Genomic DNA, 18,512 nt, shown 5'->3' with positions numbered 1-18,512 from the left:
CCCAGGCCTCACAGTGTGAGCAGGTGCTCAATCTCAGGGATCAGTGTCTCCTTAAATGATGTGCTCCAGGTACCTCACCAGTCCTGGCTTCATGCTGGGCTGGTGTATTGATAGCAGGTTGGGAGGAGCAAAAGAAGTTAAAAGGAGGGCAGAAGAGACCATGCTGAGAAGACAAAGTGGGAAGTCCAAAGTCAATGGCAAAGTGAAGAATAATGGGTGCAGGTGATGGAGGGCAGCACCTCAAAATTAGTCCCCAGGAAGCTCTCATGTACGCCACCCTGGACAGGCCAGAGGGACATCGCCCAGAGAACAAGGAGCAGCAGGAAAAATGAAACACACGCAGCCTTTCTCAAGAGGTTTCCTGGGTTTCTTGTCTTGCAGGGGGGCTGGGGGATAGGGAAAGAATCCCCCGAAGCCATGTTCCCTCTGCTTTTACTCCCTTCTCATCTTTTTCTTGATGCCGTGAACCTCACTGCAGGCGAGGCGATTCGGACTCCGGCAGTGTGGAGCTGGAAGAGCCCTTTGAGACCGCCAGTCCTGCGCTGTCCCGTGGGAGCCAGTAGTCACAGGGGGCTTTTGAGCATTTGCAGTGCGGCTAGCTAGTCCACACCAGCAACGGTTGTACGTATGACATACACACTGGCCCTCCGAGGACAATTTGAAATGAGAGAATTTAAAATAGCTCATTAATATTTTTAAAAAGATGGATTATATGCTGAAGTAATCATGTTTTGGATCTATTGGGTTAAATAAAATATATTATTAAAGTGAATTCCCCTGTTACTTTTTACCTCTTTTCACGTGGCCGCTGGAAAACTTAACATTATAATTACGGCTTGCAGTTGTGTGTTTAATGGCCTATCTTTGAGTAAGTCTGGTCTAGTTCAACTTCCTTTTTTTTCTTTTTTAAAGATTTTATTTCTTTACTTGGAGAGCAGGAAAGGGAGGGAGAAAGAGAAGGAAGCATCAATGTGTAAGAGGTACATTAGTCAGTTGCCTCTCACATGTGCCCAGCTGGGGAACCTGGCCGGCAACCCAGGCATGTGCCCTGACTGGTAATTGAACCTGAGACCTTTTGGTTCACAGGCCAGCGCTCAATCCACTGAGCCACACCAGCCAGGGCTTAACCTCCTTCTTTAACAGAGGAGGAAACTGAGTCCAGAGAGAAGATCTGATGTGGCAGATGGCACCCACTAAAAAGCACTGGGGACTGTCTTTTTCAGTCCCCAGCAATTTCTCAGTTTCCCCTGCACACACACACACACACACACACACACACACACACACAGGTGCCCCACAAAAGGAGCTGTGGGCTTACAGACCCTGGGCTGCTGGCCTCAAGGGAAGGATTCCAAGACTCAAGACATTGGCCGCAGTTTCTTGGGAGTGAGGTAAAATTCTAACAAAAGTGGAGATATCTCTCCAAAAAGTCACATTTAAAAATAAGTGATGAGAAAGCGGGGAGCCCGGGGCCTTCCGGGGTTCATTCACATGCACATAACACAGGCTAGTTTACCAGGCGCGCTAAGGGGCACTCAGTGACACAGAGCCCCCTCCCCCAAGGCGGAGGGGCAGAGCCGTGCCTGAGCCCTGACACTGTGCCGGCAGCCACTTAAGGATTGTTTGACAAGTAAACAGAGACAAGTTTCAGTGGGATTGGCTTGATAATGGAAGAGGAGTGGGCAGCCAGAGGGAGGGGAAACCAGATTCCGAAGGCAAAATTCCTTTATTTCATATTTTATCTGTCATCCCCTTTCTCAGCCTGCATTGTGAGGCTGTAAGAGAGGGAGGTGGGAGAGCAGAGAGACAACGATCTCGGCCCGCCCGCGGGGCAGCACTGATGGGCCGCATCTGAGGGCGGCACTAACAAGTGGAGCCGCCAGCTAACTCGGGACCCCGGAGGAAGTTTTCCTTGGCCTCGCCCTCGCTCGGGCTGGTGGGCCCCGAGGGGAGGGGGGGGGCGCCTCCTTCTCTCCCGCCCTGGCTTCCTCTCCTGCTCTGCTGGGGTGGGAGTGGCGGACGGGTAGCAAAGGGCCACCGGGGGGCCAGCTCTCCGAGCCATTTACTCCAATAAACACGGTAAATAAGTCTGTAGCCCGGCCCCCGACCCCAAAATTAAACTAGGCTCTACGACCTGGCTAGCCCTTGCCCTTGGGGGCCAGGAGTGCCAGGCGGAAAGCGGGGTGTGGCTCCGGCTCGGAGGTGACAGCTTTCAGGACTGATAAGGCGCAGTCCTCGCTGGCCCCTTTCTTTTGTCCGGAGCCGAGGGACCAGCCGGTGCGCTGGTCTCGGGGCAGTCTGCTAGACAGGGAGGGGCCGAGGCACCCCCACCCTCAATTTCAAGGGTGACTGTGCTGCTGACGTCAGGCAGCTTTTGGTTCATTCCCTGGCGCGAGGACTTTATTTTCATAACAGCGCGCAGTGCCGGGGAACTGGAATAGGCGTGTCCGCTCCCCTGACCCTCTCCCGCCCCTTGTCCCACTGCTCACCTCCCCGCTCGCTCCCTCCCTCCGGCGACAGCCGCCTTTATAACTGCTCCGCGCGAGAGGGCGGGATCGATCACTTTCGCGGGGTCCCCAGCATCAAGGGGCCCAGGGCGCCTCGAACGCGCGGGAAGCGGCGCGCGAGTTCAAGCGCCCGAAGCCCAGGCACAGGGTAAGTGAGGTGCACGGCGGCCGGAGCGCGCCCCGTCTCCGGATGTAAATCCTGGCGGGGAGAGCGGGGTCGGGAGGGATGGGAGACCAGAGAAAGCCTGGTGATGTGGTCTACAGCTGGCTAGGAGCAAAAAAGAACCCCAAGAAGAAAATTCCTCTAGTTTAACTCAACTCAGATTTTTTTTTTCTTTCTGCGCTTCTCAGCCTACGATAGAGGCAGAGAGCAAACTGAACGTCAGGTAGCAGTGTCAGACACGGTGCACACACAGTTAGTAGGTGGGATCCTGGCCAGGCAGGTGAGCTGTTCTGGGATCCGAGGGAAGAGTAAGGAGAGAAGGATTTCAGAGGACGGGAAGGGACGCGCGCGGAGAAGGGTGGAAACAAGAGGGGGCCAGGAGGAGAAAGATGGTGACAGTTGCTACACTACGCAGTCACTGAAAAGTTTTCAATTGGTTTGCCTTCTGCGACAAGCATGGCCTTCTGAGTTTTGGGAAGTAGATTCAGAGCAGTCACCCCTTCTCTTGTGAGGGTGGCGCCGTCTGCTCCACCGCGGTCTCGGCTCTCCCTTGAGTTGCTCAGGAGCCCCAGCAGATGTCCAGCAAAAGCATGGCCTTCTGCAACATCTAAATCGCACTCGGGCATGGCCCCGAAGCTGTCTGAGAAGGCCCCTGCGACATCCGGGCGGGGCAGGAAGAGTTAGCCCACAGGGGAAGTCTGCTTTGCTCACATTCAGGGAATCTGAAGGACTTTTCATTCCTGACTTCTTTCCAGGCTGATTTTCCCCTGAGAGAGTTTGTAAATGCCACACCTGCTGAAGGGCTCAGCTGAATCACCTCCTGCTGTGGGCTTATTCCTGAAGGGGAATGCTCCAACCACTTCAGATGCAATGGCCTGGGGCCCCTGGAGGGGCGAGGCTGGAGTCAGAGCCCTCTCCGTCTCCAGCGCTGTGCGCTGGCCGCCCCTTGGAGAGGGAAGGGATGAGGGGGAGGAAGGGTCCAGAGAGAGAGAGAGAGAGAGAGAGGTGTTACTTGGGAGACTGAGAGACTCCTCCAGGGTGTGGAGAGGCGTGTGCTCCAAGGGCAAATGGGAATGAGCAGAACTGAGAACGCGCAGAGCATTCCTGGAGAGTGCTCTCAACTTGAGTCAGGAAGGCTGATTTCTCCTCCGGACTCTAGCAAGAGGCCGCGCCTTGAGTTCCTCCTAAGGGGCCGTGCGCAGGGCCCCAGCTCCTCCCCAGCCTGAGATTCTAGCCCCTCTGTATCCGCACGGGTGCCCTGGCCGTCCTCAGCGGAGTCCGCCAGCCTTTGTGTCTCACTCCAGTGGGAATTGAAGGTAACGGGATGTGAGGAAGAATTTGTGTGATTTCACTTTTCTCATTCTGCGAGTCGGGCCTCAGGGGCACTGCCATGTAACAGTCCACAGACCGAGCTGAGGAAATGGTCAGGAAACCACGTGCTGGTGTAGCCGAGCCTTTAGCAACAGTGAATTGAATAGTGTTTTCGCCTGAAGGGCCTCAGATTTTCTGAGCAGTTTGGTGTGTTTGTTTCTACTTTGATTCCTGTTTTTATTACTTTGTGGTCAGAATATATAGTCTGTACATTTCTTATTGTAGGATTTCAGATTTTGTGTGTGTGTGTGTGGTCTAAAATATGCTGTTTTTTGGTACATGTTCCAAGACCACTTCCGTAGAAGCAATCATACAGAGCAGGGGTCAGTAAGTTAGGTCCAGGACCAAACTCATCCCTCAGCCTCTTTTTGTAAATAAAGTTTTATTGAAACACAGCCATGCTCATTTGCTTCAGCTACAAATGTATGACCTGTGAAGCCTAAACTCTTTGTTATCTGGCCCTTTACAGAAAATGTTTGCTGATCACAGATATAGAGGATCTGAATTATATGATTAATCATGGAGCTCTAATAAGGTGTAGATAGAAAATATTTTGATTAAAGTATCTATAGCACACATATAAAAATACCATGTTATTATTCTTTTTTCCCCTATTTAACCTGTTGAGGACTGATAAAAAGTATTAAAATCTCCTCTAACTGTGGTTCTTTTGATTTCTTCTTGTACTTCCAGTAGTTTTGCTTTATGTGTTTTGGTGCTGTGTTATGCAGGACAAAAAGTTTACGGTGGTTGTATCCTCAGTGTGAAGTATCCTGATTATTATAATACGAGTATAATACCTTTTAGCCTTCACTACACTTTGTGTGTGACATTCATACCTCAGTTCGTTCTTACTTGTCTTATCTTGAGCAAGCCATTTAACTTTGTACCTGACACATAATATCTGCCAAATAAACACTATGTATTATTATTGCTTTTTTTGCATTAATTTTCATTTCACCCTTCCTTTTGCTTTCAGCATTTTTGATTCCTGTTGTTTTAGGTGAGATTCTTATAGATATGGTATAGTTTAATTTAGTCTTTTTTTCAAGTGAAAAAGTTACCATTTACATTCATTGTAATAACAGTTGCTTGCTGCTGTCATCTTGTTTTTGGCTGTGCATTCTGCTTCCCCCATCCTTTCCCACGTTGGATTGTCTGCATGGTGCTTCTGCATCTCCTAGGCCACTCCATGGGTGGTGGTGTCATTCTCAGGGCTTAGACCTGCAGGCTTGCAAGGAGAGATGACAAACTCAGCTGGGAGCTGTCAGCTCAAACATGAATGTGTTACCACTACATATTGGAATGAAATATTTAAAAGATGTCTTTGAGAGCTTTGAGATAGTATAATGGTAGAGGACTTCAGTTTATCCACCCACCTATTTTCTAGAAATTTCATTTATTAAAATTCTGCCCTAAGAGTCTTGAAAGTTTCACTCAAAATCTTCAGGTTTTCTTTGTTTAAACGATTTTCAGTATTTTAATTTTATATTGCAGTAATTTATGTTACATGAATCTAAAGTTCACAGGCTTTGTTTAGACCAGAGGAAGATGGTAATAGCCCCAGGGAACTGCTCGGAAGGGGAGAAATTAGGCTGAACACGGCCGTCACGTCTGTGTGAATCTGCCTACAGTGATATGATGGTTTATTCCCTCTTGGTTACCGCATAGAAATTCAGTTCAGCGGTGTTATTCAGATGTTGTTCGTAAGCTGTTGCCATGATGCATCACTTCCATGTCATCAGAACATTGGATGGCCTCTCGAAGCAGGGGATCTGGGATTTCCCTGGAGACACTTTCCAATTATAACTAATCCTTCATCCAGGGCAGAGAAATTTCTGTGGGACTCCACCCTTGTCTCAGAATTCAGTCCAGATAAAAATACGAGGATCAGCACATACTCATCTTCAGAAACTCTTCCTCCCAGTTACTCACACTTGCTAATAAATAACTTGCTCTGAGTAAATATTCAAGCGGTCAGTCTTAGTCCAAAACATTTGCTTAGCAACCACGGTGCAGAGCACGTGGCGAGGGGGCACCAACAAACAGAAGATTTGCTTTGTTTACTTCGTCCTTACATAAAGTGTTACCTGATAGCTGAGTTAACACTGATGTTAACGTATAATATATAACATAGATGTGTGGAAAATCTTGAGTACCAAGAAGCAGTTAATTGTAAAAATGATGGAGAGTCTTGGCTGGGTGGTTCAGGTGGTTGAGCATCATCCCATACACCAAAAGGCTGCGAGTTCAATCCCCGGTCAGGAAGCATACGGGAGGCAGCCAATTGACGTTTCTCTGTCACATCGATATTTCTCTCTCTCTCTCAAATTAATAAATATATCCCTAGGTGAGGAGTAAAAAAAAAACTATGAAGAGACCTACAAATTTAAAATGAGCTGGGACTAACTAATAGTTTTTAAAACCTGCAAGGTTTGGGATAAGTTTTGAAGAACTATGATGAATGGATTGTGAGTAGGAGGGATGCAGTCCTTCTGGCCAGGAGGATAATGAGTGTGCTGAGGCAAAGAGGGCGACTCTGTCCGAGAAGGTCTTAGATGGGCCCCAGTTCCCTACCAGACAGAAGAAAATACTCTCGGAAGATTTACTTACCTTGCATAGAGGTGGACAGAGGAGCTAGGGAGGCAGGAGGGGATGGGTGGGAGGACCCATTGCAAAAAAGCCTTGAAGCTCAAATTGAGGCTAAATTTGTTATAATAGACAAAAAGAGCTAATATGCTTTTTAACTGCTAAATTCAAGATCCCTTCCCAGGCCTCCTCTTTGCTCCCCTTGAATATACTTAACTCCACTGACCACGTTTTTTGGGGGAACTGCTTCTGGTTAACCACTGGGGCTTATTTCTTTTCCTAGCCCCCAATAACTTCTTTTTAACATCCTTTGCTGGCTCCTGCTTTGATGAGACGGTGTTCCCATGGTCCTGTCCTCTGCCCTTGCTCCCTGCGTGTGCTCCCTGTGTGATCGGCCTCCTCTCTAGACTTCGGGTGCCTCCTCTGGGCCCACCCACTCTGTGTGTGCAGACCACATGTCCCAGCGCAGAGGGGGCAGCTCAGCCTGGTGTCTGGGAGCCTGGCTTTTCAGAGCCGTGGGATCTTAGACAAGTGATTTAATTCCTCTGTGCCTCAGTTTCCTCAACTGTAAAAAGGGGGCATCATGATAGGGTCGTATGGGGATTAAGTGAAACCGAGCATGGCCCAGAGTGAACTGAGAACTTAGCGTTTGCTCTTCCTGGGTCCCTCTAATTGCATGCCCCATAGTCACCTTAGATTCAGCAAAGCTGAACTTGGCATCTGCCCTCGTAAGTCTGTATTTCTAAGCTCCATGCAGTTGCCTAAGCTAGAAATGTGGGAGTTAACCTAAACACCTTCATTCCCCAAGCCCTGTCTCTGCTACCTTCCTAAAAATCTCTCACCATTCCCTGCCCATCATTCATGCCTCATCTCCCTGGTTTCTTTGCTAACGCTTCCCCTGCCTCCCTGCCTGCCTTTAGGTGGACTGGGCTGCTATTTTCCACACACACTCAGTAAATCCTTATTTGTGTGTCTGTGGGACTGTTGGTCCTTCCAAGGGCAGCAGCCACACTTGTGATCTGAGTGACTTGCTCACTTAACGTAGCACCTGACACTAAGTAGGCACTTAAATGTTTGTTGATTGACAGAATGATCAACTGAATACAGGATTGTTTGCTTTGGAGACTTCTTGGAGATGATTTAATGGAGAGAGGCTGGAGTTGGGAAGAAAAGTTTCTGAGATAATAACAGTGATTTAGAGATGAAATGACAGATTAAATTATGATTAAACTCATAAAGGGATATTCTTCTAACTATATGGCATGGGACATGTAACTCTGTCTAAGATGCAGTCTTCTCACCTGTAAAATGAGTAGCAGGAATCTCAGATGAGGTAACAGGTACAAAAACATGGAAAGGAGAGAATGCGTATAAAAACACGCACACTGAGCGTGTGCCTGGTTGTGTCTGGCTCACCAGAGGACGCAGTGTGTGACAGCGGTCGTCACGTTTATTCATAATTATACTGTGACTATTGTCATTAATACTGATTGAATGTGGCAATTCAAGGGTAGAGAGGAAACTAAAATGCTAGAAAGTCACAAATTTGCCTGGCTGGGATGGTGTGAAGGCTCAGCTTCAGCTAACACGTGCAGTTTGGTGTCATTCCCCAGGCAGTCCTAAGAGGGGGGTTTGTCCTCTCCCTTTTTAGGTGGCAGGTGAGAGAAATAGGTGAGTCTGCTAAGGAAGAAGGTCAGATCAGCTATGGGGAGCACGGATTCCTGGGTAATTCATGCTCAGATGCTCCAGGGGAGGGCTTCAGAGACCCATCCAGTGCTCACATTTGTCCTTGGATTCCAGTCGATGCCATATATTATGGGTCAAGGTCCCGGGTAGGGTGAGCATTGCTCCAGAGCCCGGTGTCTTTGTCCTGCAGGTGGACCCCTCAGCCTCACCTCCAGCCCTGGGCTGGTGCTGGGTTAGGAGTTTGCACGCGTATTCTTTTAATGACAGGACGTCATTAGGAATGTGGGGCAGGAAGGAGGATGAGGGGGAGGGAGAAAGGGGTTTGGAAATTGTCTACAAGGAGCTCCCCAGAGGAATGAACAGTGGGGCTGGACGTGAGCTCAGACCACCTAGTTCAGCACCCCGCCCTCATTTTACAGAAAGGATGGGGGTTCCTGGAGACTGTGTCCGCTGCATGTGGGGGCAGCTGGAGCCCCTTCTTCCTAAGGGGGCACAGTAAAGGGAGGGTTTGGAACTGAGCTCAGCAAGTGACTTCCTCCCTCCTTCGCCTGCTTCTCCTCCTCCCCCACCTCTTCCTCTGGTTGTTCTCTCCCCACCCTCATCTTTCTTTACTTCTTTTTTCCTTTTCTTAGCCTTTCCGTCAATGCCCTGACTCATTCCAGAAGGGTTAAAGTAGCGCCAAGTGACTTCAGGGTCTCAAATGGGGGTGCCGTTGGATTATTGGACAGCAGGTAGTTAGCTCAGTTGGCCTCTGTAATAAGTGAAACGGGGTCTCACTCTTATGACCCCGTTTTAAGAACCTTCCAAGTTCTTTTCTCATTTCCCAGGCCACTAAAACTTCACCACCTTCCTCCGAGGTGCACGGTTTAGTCATCAGGAAATTGGGTGGGAGCATATAAGTGCATTCCAGTAAATTCCTGTCTGCTTGCTGGGAAAGCCTCGGGATTTATGGTCTTTTCGGTGACACCTGGAGTCACTTAGATAGGAGCAGGGTTTCAGATGTGGCCCAGCGCTCCCAGCTTCAGACCCAAAGTGGGATTTTAGACAGCCTTCTTGAGAAGGAGGATGGGGTAAGTGGCGGGGGTTAGATTAAGGGCAGCCGACCCTGCCAGCCCCTCTGACTCCATCTCCACTTCTCCTCACCTTCCTGGCCGGGCACTTAGCACAAGTCAGGCGCTAGGCTGGAGGCTGGGAGAAACATTTAATATCCTCCTCCACGGAACCTTTATGTCAAGAGGGTGATGCAGAATCCCCCACAGTCACAGCAGGGCTGCGTGACAAGTGTGCTAGGAAATGCGGCGGTCCTCTGGGAACTCAAAGGACGTGCGTCTCACTAGACTTGGGCCTCAAGGAAGGTGAGCTGGAAGAAGGCAGCTCTAAGTCAAGTGAAGGGGGTGGAGGAGCGGGGAGAATGTTCCACATAGATGGGGCAGCATGCTTGAAGTGAGATACTAGGGCCTCTTTGGAGGAGTGATGAGAAGTTTGCCTACTGGGGACTCAGAGCAGGGCGTGGTGCCAAGCCACCAGGCCAGAGGCAGGCAGGGACTGAGGATGCAGAGCCTTACCCTGGCTGTGCAGGTTTCCGGCTCTCTCCCTGGCCACAGAGAGGGGGCTCAGGGACAGTGGGCCTGCAGACAGAAGGTCCAGGTGGGGACGATGGTGGGCAACATAGTCCAGAGACCCTGAAGAGGTGGAAGTGTGAGATGAGGGTGATGGGTTTGCCAGTGTGGGATGGAGGTTTCTTCGGCCGTTTCCCAGATCCTTGGTAAGACCTTAACTTGGCTTTTGGCACCACCGTCCTGGGCTCACCAACAAGGAGACCCTGGGATGCCCCCTCCCCACTGTCTCATCCTCCCCTGCAGCCCCCCCCCCCCACCTTCCTGCTCTGCCTGTTCTGGCAGAGCACACACAGCCGGCGTGCAAACGGTCATTTCTTCACCGAGTCGCACTTTGAGGGCACGCGTAACTCTGAAGAGTTGGGGCGACTCACGAAGGTAGACTGAGCTCCCATGCTTTAACCCAGGCTCAAAGCCTGGAGCAGCACCCGAGCGCTGATGCCGTCACCCCAGTCCAACTGGCGGGTCCCTCCTGGCTTGGAAGTTCTCACCAGACAGGGGGCTGTGCGGTGTTGTGTTGAGATGTGCGATGGTGAAGTTAGAATTCGGGTTTGCATCCTGGCCATTCAGCTTGCCAGCTGCGTGGCTTGGGTGAGTCAGCTCACTTGCGCTTCAGTCGCTGCCCTGGCAGGACAGGGATAATGACCCTATGAGCCATCGCGTAAGGTGGTTGTGTGGGTTAAATGAGTAAACGGCATAAAACTGGGCCTGAACCCAGTGTGAGTGAGTCATGAGACCCTCCCTCCCCTTCAGAGCAGTCCAAGAGTGAATGGTTTCTCTCGGTGCCCATTTGGTCTTTGTTGGAGTGAGTCCATTCTCCGCTGGACTTGAGGTCTCTTTGCCCTTGACTTTGGTTACAGTCGGTGTGCACGTAACTGCTAGACTCATTACATTTTCTTTTTCTTGCTCCAGCCCTTATGTTCTTCCCCAAGGCTATGTCTTTAGCTCCTGGCAGTTTATGTTCCCAAATGCTGATTGTGTGCTTCTCCTTCCCCAAACCCTGTCTGCTCCCAGCCACCATCCTTGCGTTTTCCCCTCATCTGGGCCATTCTCAGGGCACCGTAGTCCCTTCTCAGTCAGATCTGCTCGTTAATGGGCCTGGCGAGTTTTAGTTTCCTCTGACTAAACCGAGAGCACTCCGGATGTTTTAGACCCATCCGGTCAGCCCTGTCGTGCGTGCTGGGGGAGGGGTACGGGCAGGGGGGGTGGGGGGGGGCTCACAGAGGTCAGTGAAGAAGGATAATTAGTTCCAAAAATTAGTCACTCAGGTAAAAAAATATTTACTAGAAATTTTTTAAAAAGACATTAATGAAAGAATTGGGAATAAATATTTACTAGAAAATATTAATTTTTCTAGAAAAAAATATTTACTAGAAATTTTTAAAAAGACATTTATGGGAGAATTGGGAAACATAAACCCCAACTGGATATTTGATATTAAGAGGTTATTGTTAATTTTTTAAGTGTGGCTAAGTTATAAAGGAGTTTTGTCATACATGTATATGTATATGCATGTATTTATGGATAAAATGATCTGATGTCTGGGGTTTGTTTACAGATCATCCAGGGAACACGGTGGGGATAACGTTCATGAAACAATGTTGGTGCTGTACTGATAATTCTTGAAACTACACAATGAGTCACGGGCCTCCGTTGACTCATCCGTATTTATTGTTGAGTATGTGTGAAAATGTCTATAATCCAAACTGAAACATTAAAAAACTAAAAAGGCCCATTGTTTTAAAGGCAGTTCAGGGACTGTTTCTCCTCCCCTGCATGACTGGGGTGCAAGGTGGGGACAAATGGGGGGAAATCGGTTTCCCCACCCTCCACACCACTGCCCACTGCTCTTGTCGGACACTGGTCTGTGGGTGTCAGGAGACCCCGAGACACAGCCCCCTCTGCACAGCTGCTCACGGAGCGAGGGGCCTAGCGGTCCAGGTTGGGGGTAGGAGGTCTCTGCCTCACTGTCCTTCTGTCCGGCCCCAGAACTCATTAGTCTCTGTGAAGATTTATAGTCATTAAGTTCAAAGTCTTTCATAATCATCACGTAATTATGATAACAACTACTTGTCAACAAACAGCTCTACTTTGAGGGGTGGGGAAGGAGCAGCGGGAAGGGCAGGGATGGTCAGAGAACTTCCTTTCCAGCCGGACACCACCCTGATAATTAATTTGGGAGGCAGTGAAGTGGAGAGGTGAAGGTGAGTGAAGATGAAAGGCGCAGGGCCTGCCTGGGCCCCTCCCCTTGTTTGTGCTGCCCTCGAACTGGACAGGTTCTTCCTCTTCTGTGACCAGGCATGGACGAGGGAGTGCCCTTCATGCCTCCCTTCCCCATAGCACCCTGGGGTGGACACTTGTAGGCAAAGCATACCAGACTCTGGGTTCTTGCATTTCAGGCCTTGCCTGTAGCTGAAGCTCCTCATTTACCGTTTTTAAAGTAAGGATTTGATTGATTTATTTTTAGAGAGGGGAAAGGGGAGGGAGAAAGAGAGGGAGAGAAGAGATACAAAGACCGGTTGCCTCTCTCATGCCCCCAACGTGAGACCTGGCCTGCAACCCAGGCATGTACTCTGACAAGGAATTGAACCAGCAACCCTTTCATTTCTCAGGCTGGTGCTCAATCCACTGAGCCACACCCGACAGGGCTGCCTTGCTTTTCCCTCCTGGTTCTCATTCTCTGCCCTGGGGAGGTGGAACCTAACCCACGCTTTGCTCTGTGCTCTGCGTGCGGTAAATGGCACATTGCAGGTGACAGACCCACGGTGAGGGAAGACCACGAGAAGACTGAGGCAGTGGCAGATTATGTGTCTGTCTGTCTCCTACTGTGGCAGAGAACACGTGTGTTCCCCTTTCTCGCTGAGTGTCTAGAATGGTGATTGGCACAGGGTGGTGTTCAGGAAACACTGGTTGAATGTATGACTATATAATACAAAGTTAAGCTTGGAGGGCCAATTTCATAAAAAAAGTTAGGAAGATAGATTTAAACTGTAAGTTATTTGTTATTTACATATATTTAAGGTATTATTTACTTATTTTTAGAGAGAGGAGAAGGGAAGGAGGAAGGAAGGGAGAGAAACATTGATGTGCAAGAGAGACATCCACTGGTTGCCTCTGGTGTGTCCCCCAACCTGGGACCTGGCCCGCAGCCCAGCCATGTGCCCTGACCAGGAGTTGAGCTGGTGACCTTTTGCTTTGTGGAATGACGCCCAACCCACTGAGCCTTGCCAGTCAGGGCTAAGTTATTTATATTATTTAACTTATTGTATTCTAACTTTCCACTAATACAATATTCTTTTTTTAAAGATTTTATTTATTTATTTTTAGAGAGGGAAGGGAGGGGGAAAGAGAGAGAGAGAGAGAGAGAGAGAGGGAGAGAGAGAGAGAGAGGGAGAGAGAGAGAGAAACATCAATGTGCGGTTGCTGGGGGTCATGGCCTGCAACCCAGGAATGTGCTTTGACTGGGAATTGAACCTGTGATGCTTTGGTTCGCAGTCCATGTATAATATTCTAATGTATACATAATACTAAAAAAATGAATGTATGTGCTATATTGCATATATAATTAAAAGCTCATTATGATAGGGAAGACTCCCTCATTGCTTTTTGGAATTGGTAGAGCCACCCTTACAAACCCTGAGGAGGGAAAGAAAACCCTTCCAATCTGTGACAGCAGAGCTGAAGAAGAGAATCCAGCTGTTGAAAATGAATGTTTGGTCTCTATAGAGAAATCTACAGCTCAGATAACTCCTTTTGCCCTTCAAAGAAAAGGAGGCTCACACAGAGCGTCTCAAACAGGTATTTCCTTGTTCACTGGTTCCTAAGAAGGCACAGCCCAAAATATCAGGAAGGCTGGAAGTTGTTCATGACGTGTATTTGGAACTGACCCTCTGAAACCCCTCCACAGAGCACGCAGTCCTCTAGCTCCAGGGTAAATATTAAATATAGTCCAAGTGCGGGGAAGGAAGGATGATTTGTTCCTTTCTTTCATCAGCCTTTAGGATCTGCCACGACAGGTGGAGAAAAGTTAGCAGCTTTATCTAATGTAGTAAGTTCATGGGCAAAACACTGGCTGAACATACAAAATTTTTTCTTAATCTTTCTCGGTCCTCTGTGCCTGAGTTTGTCAGGATGCTCATCCCCTGTCCCCAATTTGCTTCTCTGCAGGATCACAATGGCCAAAGGCCCCCGGGGTTGCCTTAATGAGAAGCTGGACGCCAGGTATCACAGACTTTGTGACTTAGATGCAGCTTGGGGCGTTGTCCTGGAAGCAGTGGCTGCAGCTGGGGCCGTGACCTCGGTGGCCTTCATGCTAGCTCTCCTGGTCCTCGTCTGCAAGGTGCAGGACTCCAACAGGCGAAAGGTGCTCCCAGTCCAGTTTCTCTTCCTCCTGGGTGTGCTGGGGATCTTCGGCCTCACCTTCGCCTTCATCATCACACTGGACAGCAGCACGGGGCCCACGCGCTTCTTCCTCTTCGGCGTCCTCTTCTCCCTCTGCTTCTCCTGCCTCCTGGCCCACGCTCTCAACTTGATGAAGCTGGTGCGCGGGTGGAAGCCGCTGTCCATGCTGGTGATGCTGGGCCTGGCTGTGGGCGTCAGCCTGGTGCAGGACATCATCGCTATTGAGTTTGTCGTCCTCACTATGAACAGGACCAATTCGGCCATCTTCACTGAGCTTTCTCCTCCTCGGCGCAACGAAGACTTCGTCATGCTGCTCATCTTCGTCCTCTTCTTGATGGCACTGACCTTCCTCACCTCCTGCTTCATCTTCTGTGGACCCTTCACTGGCTGGAAGAGACACGGGATCCACATCTACCTCACCACGTTCCTCTCTATTGCCATCTGGGCGGCGTGGATCACCCTGCTCTTGGTCACCCCTACCCCTGGCCCCGAGTGGGATGATACCATCCTCAGCTCGGCCTTGGTGGCCAATGGCTGGGTGTTCCTGTTGATTTATGTCATACCTGAGTTTCAGCTGCTCACGAAGCAACAGAACCCCATGGATTACCCTGTTGAGGATGCTTTTTGTAAACCTCAATTCATGAAGCAGAGCTATGGTGTGGAGAACAGAGCCTACAGCCAAGAAGAAATCACACAAGGTATTGCATCTGGCTGGGTAGAGAGCCCCTCATAGAAAGGCAGGGAAGCATCACGGGGTATTGTAACTGGAAGGAATGTGCAAGCTTATCCAGCTCGTGCCCTTGACAGAACAGAGCAGCTCCCCCAGGCTCAGATCTTGCTTCAAGTCCAGCTAGGTAACACCAAGCAGAACTAGAAGCTGGCCTCTGGAGTCATAACCCAGTACCGTCTACACAATACCATGTAGGTTTCTCTGAGTCAAAATTACATGAAGCAAAGGAATGGAGAAGGGATGACTGGAAAATGTCTTAGAGATAAGTTGGCGAGATTGTGTTCTTTATCAAAGGTAACTAGGCATCCCTTCTGGAAACGTGGGGCCTTGATATGTTTGGGTGCATAAAGTTAAGTTCTGATTCCCTGCAGTGATCACAGGGCACAGGGCAGGCGGGGGGGCGGGTGGGGGGAGCTCTTTCATCATAAACCAGTGGGAATCTCTGTGAAATTACTAAGGATTCTGATTTAATCTGAAGAGCTGCATTTTATTGCATGTGCCTGGGCCGTGGGAGGGAAGAGATCGTATCAGACATGAAAGAATGAACCGATTTGCTCTTGCCTGGAGTTGTGAGCAGCCTGGCGTTCTGCTGTTATTCTCCTAACAAAGAGGCTACGCTGATAGCCAGACACTGCCCTTGCCCACAGGGATCTATTTATTGGTCTCCGGGGTTTATATTGATATCTGGGCCTAACAATCAGGGAGGGGAATGGATTTGCGGCAGGAGTAAAGGGCCTCACAAGCCAGGGTCTTAGCCACCTGCTAACAATTCCTCTGCTCTTGAAGCCTGAGGGGCAAAGCTTCCCGGTGCTTCTGCCTGCAGCTGGGGGCTCTCTCCTGGGCCCTTGGAAGCCTGAGGGGAAGGGGAGGGCCCGAGGGGCTCTTTTACCCACTCATCCCTCCGGTCTGTTTGCATGGCTTCACTCTGTCACCTCACTGCCTTGGCTCACTGTCACCATTATCATCCCCCCACTGGTCTTCCTTCTTTAACTCTTCTTTGCATTCGTTCCATGGGCCACTGTCAGCCTACTCTAGGACACTCCCCTGGCCACCACACTTCACTGTCACTGACTCAACCAGCTCCCCAGTTCCCCTGCTTTGATCAAATCCTCAGTGAGGCTTCTCACAGTAGAACCCAACAGCCACGCAAGCTTTGCTCTCGGTCCAAGCCTATCAAGTCATTTTCTGCCTCCGTGTCAGGCTCAGGGAGTGTCTGTCCTCAGCCAGACAGTCGCCAGACAGTCCTGCCTTATGCCTACCCCTTTCCAGAGTCACCCATTCCCCAAGCGCTGTCAGCATTCCCCCGCCCGCGTACCTGTAGAACTCCGAGACACCCTGAGCAGTCCATCATGTCCTGCAGCTACTTGTGCGGCTGTCCTCACTCCCGAGAGTCAGCCGCAGGGCAGGAATCATCCTTGTTAATCCTTCTGTTCTCTACAACACCTTACTACCGGAGGTGTTTAGGTTTTTATCGAGTAACTTGAACAGGTGCACTTGGTAGGAAATAGATTCCTTTAAATTGTATTCATGATGATTGTGCGTGCTGACTCACCTATTCCTGACTTTAAATTCTGGTTTCTTCCAAATCCATAGAAACAGCTGCTCATAAATTCTGACCCTGGTTAATGGAAATAATAAAAAAAATTTCCCCCTTGTTGGGCAGCTAAAGAAGTAGGTACATCCCCGTGAGATTCCCCCGAGGCCCAGCTCGGGTCAGATCTCTTGGAAAAGACTGGCTCCAAATGTGCCTTTTGAAGTGGTCCTACAACGAGGTGGGCCCCTGGTGAGGTTTTGGAAAGGTGTTCCCATCGTGGTCACATGGTGCTAGTTATTTGTTTTTTTCAACCAATGCCGTGCTTGCTCTGTGCCTGGTCCTGGGCATGCGGACACAGCTCTCCCGCCAGTGGAACTCACAGTCGTCCAGGGAGACAAGTCAGTGGGTAACACATGATGCCTTGGTGAATGGCTCAGCCGGGGTGAGCGCAGGCGGGTGCCCCAGGGAGAGACCCCCACACTTGAATTGCTCCTCTCCCTCTGTTTCAGGTCTTGAAGAGATAGGTGATACCATCTATGCCCCTTATACCACCCATTTTCAGCTGCAGGTAAATGGTCTCTTTCTCCTTTTTCATCACAGCCCTCAGACCATTCTGATGGCCCCTCAATGGCCACCTAGAAAGGATGACATGTCTGCTTTGCTGTCATCTGCCTCATGGGGTTAGGGCAGAAGACGAGTGTAGGGCAGAGGGGGGCTTTAGGGGGCGGGTTTAGGAGAAGAGGAAGAAAAGGAGATTCCTACCCAGATGGAAGTTCTGTTGAAATATCCAGTAATGAAAGTGTTTTGTTTGTTTAAAACAATACAATGCTTCCTTTTCAGAATCGGAACTCCCAAAAAGATTTCTCCATTCCGCGGGCGCAGACTCGGGTCAGCCCTTACAATGACTACGAAGGAAGGAAAAGCGGCAGTTAGCTGTTCTGGAGAGTAGGATGAGCACGAGTCTGCAGGACAAATGGGGAGTCCGAAGGGATGTGGGCGAACCTGAAGTCTTCTAAGGAAACCATGCAAAGCATTACGGAAAGATGTGGCCTCCCCACCAGCCTCACAGCTCTCCTGTCCTGGAGCTGCTGCGGTAGTGAGGCTCCAGTTCTTAGCAGCACTGTAGTTTCTTCTTTGCTCCATACTTAGGATGCTTCTTATAAGTGGGGGTATCAGGCAACTCGAGGTTAGCCTCTTACTACTCCCTGTCACTTTCCCTGTGACTAAGGCTCTGGTTGTGTAACTGTGTACTCGCTCATTGAACTTTCGGAGCCAGCACGCAATGCTGGTTTTGTAAGGATGGCTTGGCCCGGAGCAGCACTGCAAATCTGAGCAAAAATAGCAAAGACCTCTCAGCCCCTTCCTGCCTGAATCTACACTGGAAGCCAACTACTGGGACGCTCCCTTCTTGTCTGGATTGGAGAGCTAAAGGTCACCCTAATTTACTCTTCTCTGTTGTGCTGCCCAACACAGGGCCCTGGTGGGTCCCCAGCACCAGTTCACAGGTCTCAGACCTCTCCTGGTATCATTCCCAAGTTTGCTGTCCGTCTCCCTGCTAATGTCCCCTGTATGTTTTATCAGGAGTTCTCCTAGACCTCACTAGTGTGGACAAGCCCAATTTCTCTCTGCCCAGAGAATTTGCGCACTGTTCTTTCTATAAATTCCTGGCACTGATTCGAATCTGTAACTAGATTTGCACTGTGTTCACCTCCTGCATTCTGTAAGTGAGCATTGTCTAGGGGTGGGGAGTGTTTGTTCCTTGTATCATAAGTTATTCAGCATTCTTCACCTGGAGACGCAATAAAGATGTGGTGGCAACTCTTTCACTGTATGAGTGGTGGACATTAGTCATGTTGGACTTGAAGTTCAAGGTTCAGTTCCACTGGGTATGGACTTGACTCTTCTCCATATGTTT

General features: G+C 49.6%; 1 protein-coding gene across 2 annotated transcripts; it reads left to right on the top strand.

Annotated features, from left to right (window-relative positions):
• The first annotated feature begins 2,072 nt into the window (after window positions 1-2,072).
• Window positions 2,073-18,425, top strand: GPRC5A (G protein-coupled receptor class C group 5 member A). 2 transcript variants are annotated; one of them, XM_036019325.1, is made up of 4 exons: window positions 2,084-2,655; window positions 14,100-15,031; window positions 17,107-17,165; window positions 17,438-18,425. In XM_036019325.1, the coding sequence occupies exons 2-4, from the start codon at window positions 14,107-14,109 to the stop codon at window positions 17,528-17,530; spliced, it is 1,077 nt and encodes a 358-aa protein (XP_035875218.1). In that variant the 5' UTR covers window positions 2,084-2,655; window positions 14,100-14,106; the 3' UTR covers window positions 17,531-18,425. The 2 variants fall into 2 exon arrangements, with proteins under 2 accessions (XP_035875219.1, XP_035875218.1); XM_036019326.1 differs by lacking the exon at window positions 17,107-17,165 and having other exon boundaries at window positions 2,073-2,655.
• The last annotated feature ends 87 nt before the right edge of the window (window positions 18,426-18,512 follow it).

Source organism: Phyllostomus discolor, chromosome 2, assembly GCF_004126475.2.
Source record: "Phyllostomus discolor isolate MPI-MPIP mPhyDis1 chromosome 2, mPhyDis1.pri.v3, whole genome shotgun sequence".
In the NCBI taxonomy this organism is placed as follows: Eukaryota; Metazoa; Chordata; class Mammalia; order Chiroptera; family Phyllostomidae; genus Phyllostomus; species Phyllostomus discolor.
This window is presented reverse-complemented; position numbering and strand designations above follow the sequence as displayed.

What these genes read in the sequence shown, in the direction of transcription:
- GPRC5A (XM_036019325.1), top strand. Translation starts at nt 14,107, where the DNA reads ATGGCCAAAGGCCCCCGGGGTTGCCTTAATGAGAAGCTGGACGCCAGG. An exon ending in CCAAGAAGAAATCACACAAG is followed by an intron (nt 15,032 to 17,106) that starts GTATTGCATCTG and finishes CCTCTGTTTCAG; the next exon opens with GTCTTGAAGAGATAGGTGAT. An exon ending in CCACCCATTTTCAGCTGCAG is followed by an intron (nt 17,166 to 17,437) that starts GTAAATGGTCTC and finishes CTTCCTTTTCAG; the next exon opens with AATCGGAACTCCCAAAAAGA.